Source organism: Cryptomeria japonica, chromosome 4 (assembly GCF_030272615.1).
Source record: "Cryptomeria japonica chromosome 4, Sugi_1.0, whole genome shotgun sequence".
In the NCBI taxonomy this organism is placed as follows: domain Eukaryota; kingdom Viridiplantae; phylum Streptophyta; class Pinopsida; order Cupressales; family Cupressaceae; genus Cryptomeria; species Cryptomeria japonica.
The window spans coordinates 522,243,277-522,252,016 of record NC_081408.1 but is presented as its reverse complement, the minus strand read 5'-3'; the positions used below and the strand labels follow the sequence as shown (position 1 = coordinate 522,252,016).

General features: G+C 35.0%; 1 protein-coding gene across 1 annotated transcript; it reads right to left on the bottom strand.

The window, feature by feature from the left end:
- Positions 1-3,040: 3,040 nt before the first annotated feature.
- Positions 3,041-3,623, bottom strand: LOC131874772 (uncharacterized). Its single transcript, XM_059218692.1, has 3 exons — positions 3,523-3,623; positions 3,371-3,429; positions 3,041-3,247 (listed from the first exon to the last, which is right to left on the bottom strand). Exons 1-3 carry the CDS (start codon positions 3,593-3,595, stop codon positions 3,068-3,070), a joined length of 312 nt encoding a protein of 103 aa, XP_059074675.1. The 5' UTR covers positions 3,596-3,623; the 3' UTR covers positions 3,041-3,067.
- Between the last annotated feature and the right edge of the window lie 5,117 nt (positions 3,624-8,740).

Here is an 8,740-nt window from a genome sequence, read left to right as displayed (position 1 = left end):
ATGGTAGGTTGATTGATACCTAAATTGGTTGCCACAATTGAGATTAGGATGGTTGTCTTTTTGACAAAGGTATGTTTAAAACTCTAACATGTAGATTTGTGCTTTGTTTGGTTTCTTTGCATGTCATTTCTTATCTATTCTTGCAAGTAGTGTGTAGAATTAGTTTTATTTAAATCTTTACCTACCATCCAACTCTATCTAGCCTATGTTGTGCCGACATGGATGCTTGCAATAATAATTCTATTAGGTCTAACCTTGTTTCGAAGCTACAAATAGACATGAGGTGCATGCTTGTAATAACAAATCCATTAGGCTTAATCTCTATTTCCATCTAAACAGAGTTAGATTGTAGATTTGTGTATGCACAGACATATGAAAGATATTTATATAAGCTATATAAAATTTATGACTAGATTTAGCTATAAACAATTGCATTCATAATAGGGTAAAAATGATTGGGTTATGTTATGAATGCATACCTCTTCATCACTAAGTTTTCTAGTAAAAGCAACATGATCTCCATGAATAAGGACCGAAAATTTCCTTTCATCATATTCTTTATAATATGTTACAGTTATATATTGGGAAGCTTGAGTTCCTCTTGCCTTATAATCTTCAAGACCAATGAAAATCATATGAGGCATTTTTTCTGTTCATTTAATTAATTTTGTTTCATTACTAGGATATTGTAGTCACTGAAACATATACATATAGTTAAGGCTTCCAAGTTGATGTAGAAAGCAATTATGCTGCCCTTTTAAACAATGCTTTCAGACAACAAATAAAACATAGTTATTCATTTGTGCCTTACATAAGAGAATTTCATTTTCTCTTTTTATCCAAAACACTTGAAATTTAGAGATTTTAAAATTTTCATTTCTATTCAGAAGACAATACAAAGTAATCCCTTGACATTTTTGAAAGCCATTGCCACTCTATTAGCATAGAGATATTATGTGAATTAAGGGAAAATTTATACCTAGAAAAAAAATGTTGCTTACTTATAAATACCTCCATTTTCCTATCTCCCCTATCCTTAGACATGTCTCATTGTCTTTATACATCCATATATTTGCCTCCCTTCATCTCTAGTGTAGTCGCCAGTTAGGAGGGACGTCAAAGAGATCAATCTGGACCGAGCAGCAAGAGTAAACGCAATGGAAACAAGAGGATATGATGGAGTCAATGCAGAGCTCAATGAATTAGATTAGGAAAAATGATTACAGATAACCGGTAACATCCAAGTTACAAGATTCGGCTCATTGGCCTACCACATATAGGCTCAATTATAGAATTGGTCAACTCTGAACATCTAAATCTTAAGATCTATCTTCTAACTTCTCTGGAATGAATTCCAATGCTCAATTACAATGATTTGTATGATCCAAGGAGATCTGGTAGGCCCAAAAGGGATCAAATACCGAAGAACAAGATCAAACATTTAAAACCAATAGGTCGGTCTCCACCAAAGAGATTCCTTCAAAAAATCAAAAGGATGAAGTGCGGATCAAGGGGAAGGTCGGTCAAATGCCAAGGAACATTGGAATCAATGAGCTAGGCCTCTACAAGCTACGAAAAGGATCCGCAAGACACACCAGTAGTAAATAGGTCCAAGCAGCTCTGGTGTTCTAAGCCAAAAAACTGGCTCAAAATCCGGAGTCTATAACTTATTGGAAAATGATTCAAATGCTCCGCGGTTTAGGAATTTAAGGAAGATGATCACGTCCACAAGAAAAATCCAACTTTCTAAGATCCGGTGAGTAAATGCAAGAAAATACAAAAAGAAATGCTGAAACTACAAAACTAAAAACAAATTAGAAAGGAAATGTTTTTGGTTGATGCAAGATTGCCAAGAACCGGGGATGCTCCTGCATCAGTCTCCCTCTCCTTCTTCCTAGACCTCTATTATGATATCTCTTTGCCTTTCTATATATTTATTTCTTTGATATTTATCTCTCCCTCTCCTTCTCCCTGATCTCCATTTCCATCACCATCTCTATCTCTATCTCTATCTCCATGTCTCCCCTATCTCTAGACATGTCTCACTATCTATAATTATCCATCTCTCTCCTCCTCTTTCCCTCTTTTTCTATTGCAAACATAACACGACTCTATTGGTAATGGAGTCTAGTTGTCTTCTTGATTCACAAGTTTTCTTTGGTTCGAGTTTAATTTCCTATGAATGAATGCATAGTTCATTTAAAGCTCTCACTTCTTTATTGGACCATTTGTGCACAAACAACATCAATTTCTAAATGGGCTACCAATTTATATCATATACTACACAAATGCATGCAAAAGAAAAAAAAAAATTATTTTTGTAATTGACATTTCATACCTCTTCGGCATACCCATTGCACACCAAGGTGCAATTGCTAGTTACTTTATAACAGAATAACCTTTTTCATTTTTTCTTTCACATACAACTGATAAGGTTTGCAAGGAATCATTGTGACAAATGCAAAGGTAAGGCTGCAAGAAATGTGGGACTAATCCTTCCAATTTATTTATTTAAATTAGTGTTGTCAAATATCCATTATTAGTTAATGAAAATTATCTTAAAACTGTCATTAATATTTGCAATTATTAATTTCGTATCCTTACTTTCAAGAAATAAATTATTTTTAAATAAAAAAAATTATAATTTATTGTCAAATATAATTATTAATAATTAATTAAATAATCTTCATTGCAATAATATTTTTATATAATATTATTGTCTCCAATTAAATTATTAACGTTTCTTCATTTTACCTCTTTATAAGGCAATTAAAATTAAAACATATGTGAACAAAGACACAAATACCAACCGATATTTGCTCAATTTTAAAATGTTATAAACAAACAAAACATTAGAAAAGGTGTGCTCAATAGAAAATATATATGAAAACAATAGTCTCCCTGCCAAAACAAAGCTAAGGACTAATCCATATATATACATATTTGTTTTGTATGATAAAAATAAAATTATCTTTTTCATATGATATTCTATATATATGATTGGATAGACATCCTCAATTGACTATAATCTTCTACTGAATCTTTTATAGTCCAACTGTTCCTGTCACTATCCCGCCTTGGGCGCTCCTATGACCGCAGTGACACTTCCAACGGACCGCTTAAAAACTGTGTTTCCTGCTTGGCCAGTTGTATCACCGCCTGTTCCGCTCTGCGTTCCGTGAGGTTTGCCTTCCGGTGGGCTTTTCAATTCTCTCCTCAGAAGAGGACCTTCTTCCTCTTCCCCCACCTATTTCATCACAAATACACCATAACGAAATAGGTTTTTTCCCTCGGTCAGAACGCTTTACTATTGCGAAATATGAAATGAAAAAACTGGGTTATGGAAATCTACCCTCATAGTATTTTAAACCTCTAAGTTGTTCTGCTTCTCTGATAACCTCATCTTCCCCGCGTCGATACTATTCAGGTCTACACAATACACCATCAAAATGCTTTCATTACACCATCACAATTAACCATAAAATGCATAAAAAATTACAGGCCAAACGAATAAAAAGTTACCAAGGAGACGACAGTCTGCTAGAAGTACGAACACCAACGTTACTGAAACAACAACGGCCGAGTGTGTAGCCATCCCAGTCTGAAAGAAATAGAGGAATTGAGCTTTTTTATGTGTTATTAATTCTGAATGGATGATAGTATATATAACATTTTATTTCTCTGGGAGAAATTCATTATGGCGACTTGTAACTTTTTGGAAGATTATTTGCCGTGTTTGACCCGTGAGACGACCTGATTTTCCTGTACTTATTTATAAATTATCAAGAGATTTTAGAGCTGTGACGTGTGAGGACTCTCTTTGTAGCGTAGATCTTTTACTCAGAACTGCTAATTTTTTAGATTCGTGATGCCACTGTATAGTTTAAACATGCATGCATTTAAATTGTTAAGTAGTAATTGTAATTTTGGTGTGATAAGGAGGTGGATCTGTATTTGATGGATTGTCCAAATCATAGGGAATTTCCTTACCATCCAGGATGGGTTTTTAGATTGCTCTTTTTTCTTCTTGATCAGCATGAATGGTACAAACAAGAGAAAACATTAAATATCATTCCCTGTTTCTCTGTTTCACACTATATAAAGACTAATTACAAGTCCAGACGAAAATCAGAGGAGACTGTCGATTATTAGCTTGCCCAATGAAGCGACAAACTCCAAAGGTAGAGCTGTTACGGCACTTTACCAAGTCAAGATTCATTTGTCGATTTCCTATTGACTATTGACTCCAGATCTCCTATTGACTATTGACTTCAGATTGCAATATAGTTTGATGTCCTAATCATTGTGAAATTACTTAAATTGCAATATAGTTTGATGTCCTAATCATTGTGAAATTACTTAAATCTACACTTGTTGTTTTGTGTGGTAAATGTATTTCTACATACAAATATCTGTTTTTTAAGTAACTTTTGAAGTAATACTATTCATAGATAAATTTTTGTATATTAAGTCCTGCATTATTCAATCACTGAATATGAGAATGAAGTGTGTATGTTTACATTTAATATATTTATACATACGAGTATATATTTAATTAAGGACACAATTTTTTTTATACAAATATAAATATGATTATACATATAGTTAGATACATGTATATGTGAAATCTTTTGTTATCCGAAAGCAATATGGATAATTAGTAGTATGTATCTAAAAAATTAATGTGATAGTACTTCATAAAATAGAGAAGAGAAGGAAACTTAATAGCATTTCATTCTATTGGGAGTGGACTAAAGGGGGGTTGCTAATGTATGAAAGATGGTAGATATTTCAACATTTAGTTGGGGGCAAGAAGAAAGAAAGGTGGCCATGACATGAGAAGGGAAATGGGGACAAAATCCATTTACAATGGTCGAGTATTGTTATAGAGAAAATGGTATGCTTCATTTTTTCCATCTATATTTTAATAAGAATTTGACATGGAATGATTAAATAATGCAAAGTTCTTGAATTGGTTAATGGAGTTTGGCTCCCATATAAGGTTTAAGTCTTTGATTGATTAACCTTCTCATTATAATATTTTAGAAACCATAAATTAGAATATGGTATGAAATTATCGATCAACCTTTATAAGCATTGGTAGACTACTTGATTTTACAATATAGAGGTTTCTAATGTTAATGCTTTGTAGTTTCTGAATGCTATTAGTCTATTACCCTCTATACATTATTATGGTCGTTGGATTAGAGCCAAATAGTTATGCCAAAATTATTTTTCAAACCCTAATGGCATTATTTATGTTGTTATTATGTTCACAATAGTTAAAATATTGAATTGTCTATAAGTTTATTTTTATAGGTGTAGTATGATAGAGTTTTATGGATATGTGTTTTCACAATTGTTGAACCTTAAATATTTCTTGATAAAGCATGAATTAGTTAATGTTATGATTATTATGTGCTATTGGTTAGCTAGACAATGACAAGTTTCATCACATAGCTCTTGTGGTTTATTCTTGCAAACATGATACCTAGCTTATTGACAACGAATAATAATGAAAACAAGTTGGAAACCAAGTTCCAATGGTCTAGACCTTCCTAATGAACAAAAAAAGCCAAATACCTAAGATTTTTATTCTCATATTACTAAATCCAAAACTCATTACTTGATACAATTTTAATCATTTATAATATATTTAGCCGATAGGCTCTAAGTGTGGGCTTTTGAGACCTAAAAGTTATTTTTCATTGGAAATATGTCAACCTGTGTGTCTGCTTGCTTGTTTCTTCCCAGTTGCTAGACAACTGGAACATGGCAGGTTGATTGGTACCTAAATTGGTTGTCATAGTTGAGATTAGGATGGTTGTCTTTTTGATATAGGTATGTTTAAAACTCTAACATGTAGATTTGTGCTTTGTTTGGTTTCTTTGCATTTCATTTCTTTTCTATTCTTGGAAGTAGTGTGTAGAATTAGTTTTATTTAAATCTTTACCTACCATCCAACCCTATCTAGCCTATGTTTTGCCGATGTGGATGCTTGCAATAAAAAGTCTATTAGGTCTAACCTCTATTTTGAAGCTCCAAATAGAGATGAGGTGTATGCTTGTAATAAAAAATCCATTAGGAATTTATGGCTCTCTGTGAATGCTTTGATTTCACAAATCATGTGGCTTACTATCTTCTCTCCCCCTAAATGCAAGCAGTCTTTAAGTGAAGAAGATGGAACCTCGCAGGTGGTGGAAAGCAGGAAGTCCAGACGCCACAAGAATGCCCATTACAGCCTGCCAAACCCTAAGCCGCTACCCTCTGGAGTTACGACCTACTCTACTCTGTCCTCCTGGCAACTAGTTGGGGTCACCAAATAAACTTGTTTTGCCCCCTCCTTCCCTCCTCTCGAAGGCCATCTCAACAAATCGGTTGGTCAAGCTAGAGAGTTTAGAAAGGTGCTAAATCACCACTGACCAACCCTTCTTTGTGGAACTTTTCATGGAAAAACAATAACAGAAGAGCACCCCTCCCTCACCCTATGAAGTGGAAAGATGGGTCACACTTGCCTACTTCGAACCCTAAAGGTCGAAAGCTTACGATCAAGGTGGAATCAGATTCTCTTGAGAAGAATACCATTTTTCATCAGAGCAATAGCTTCATTGCGAAATGGAGAGTGCCCTATCATTCTTTCGATGAAGTTAAAGGTTGGTGGGAGTCAAAAATCTAGAAACTAGTAAGTATCTTCAATTTGGGCCCTCAATGCATTTTAATAACATGCATTAATTCTAGTGTAAAGAAGGACCTTGTTAGAAGCAAAGAGCAATTTCTTAATGGTTGTATTTTTTATTGCATTGATTGGATTCCAAACTTTAACCCTAAAATTTTTTTCTTTAAAAGCTCCTTATGTTGGGTCAATAACAGCCCTCTTCCAGCTGAATTTAATTCTCCATAAATTATAATATCAATTGTGGAAGGGCTAGGGAAATGCTTGGGTTTTACAAGTATTCGGGATAGGAACTTTGAGAGAGATATAAAAATATTAATCGACCTCAAAACCACTAACCCTAAATTGAGCCCTCTCGATCTAATTTCCTCAGCAGAGAAGTGGGAGATCACCCCTTCAATCTATGATGACATCATTGACACTTCAGAATTGTTTATTTGTCATAAGAGAAATTCTATCAAAGAAACAAAAATCAACCCCATTTCTGTTGAAAGAAAAAATCATATTGACAACAGCGAGCCATCCTTAGGTCCTGAGACTCATCCCGTCCCTCCTATAACTGCAGCCATAGTAGGCTTTCCCTCTCTCAATAAAACTAGGGTGGATTTGCCCACTTCTAGCACTCCTTCTCAAACTTTAGTCCTGGTAACCAAGAAAGCCATTATACTGCCATATACTTCATCTGACATAATAGAACATAATTCCCCTCTCAGGAATCCTATCTCAGATCCATCTCATGCCCCTTTGGTCAATCAGATTTCGAACCCTTCTCCCCCTATTATGCAACAACCCCCCAATTTAGTCTAGGTCAAAAAAAAATGGACAAGGATTCTTTCTCTTTGAACAGAGAAGCCTTAAGCGACCTACTTGAATTCACCAACTCCTTGAAAGAAGATATAGCTAAATAGATAGAGATTTTGGAACATAGTCTGGCTAAAGACGATGATCTCAGAGACTTAGAACACAACCTAGATACGGGAGGCTCAAAGGATTGTACTCACAATGAGGTTTAGTTAGACTCAGTATTCAACTCCTCCTTCTCCTCAACTATCTTCTAAGATAGAGATCACTGGAGAGGCCTCCCCTACTCATTGTGAGGAAAACCCTCTGGAAGCTGGCTCGTTAAGTTTATCCCTTAACATGGAAGGTAGGAACAAACCAAATTGTGGATCCTCCCAGAAGAGGAGAGGGAGAAGATCAAATTCAGAGTTAAGACTACTGGATGGAAAGGCTCTGGACCAAACCAAGCTTACAGACATTTTTAATGTAGCGAGGGGGAAGTTACCTCCCACATCGCCATGAAGCTATTATCGTGGAATGTTATGGGTATCAATGCCCCTAACAAGAAACACATCCTCAAGTGTTTCATTTTTAAGGTCAAAGCTGAAATTACTATTATTGAGGAAACCAAGCTTGATAGTCTTGCAGGGGACTCTTTTTGGGAAACATTTAGGAAAGTACAAATGGTCAGGTATCCCTATGATTGGGGCTTCTGGAGGTTTAGGTATTATATGGGACCCAAGCCGCATCTCTTTAAAAATTATAGAGACCAACATGTTCTGGATGGGACTAGACATCAAATGTATCGGTAATAACCTAAGATTTAATTTGATTAATGTCTATGGTCCTACCACAAATGACTTAAAACAAGCAGTCTGGGAGGAACTCTCCTCCTTCATGAGTAGGAATAAGAACATAGATTGCATAATAGGTGGTGATTTTAATGTTATAGGCTACCTAGCTGAGAAATCAGGTGGCTTCTCTAGAGAACCTCAATCGTTAGTAGATTTTAGAGAATGGATCTTCCAAAATAACCTCATGAACATTCATACAGATAATGGTGTTTTTACTTGGACCGACAAAAGATCTGGGTTCAACATGATAGCAGAAAGATTAGACAGGTTCCTTATTAAGGATAACTTAGGCACCCTCAACAATATCTTAGTCAAGGCATCCATCCTTCCTTTCTCACGCTCTGATCACTTTCTGATCCAATTAACTATAGCTGAAGACCTCAAGCCATTGAAATGTCCATTCAAATTTGAGCTCATGTGGTTGAAAGAAGAA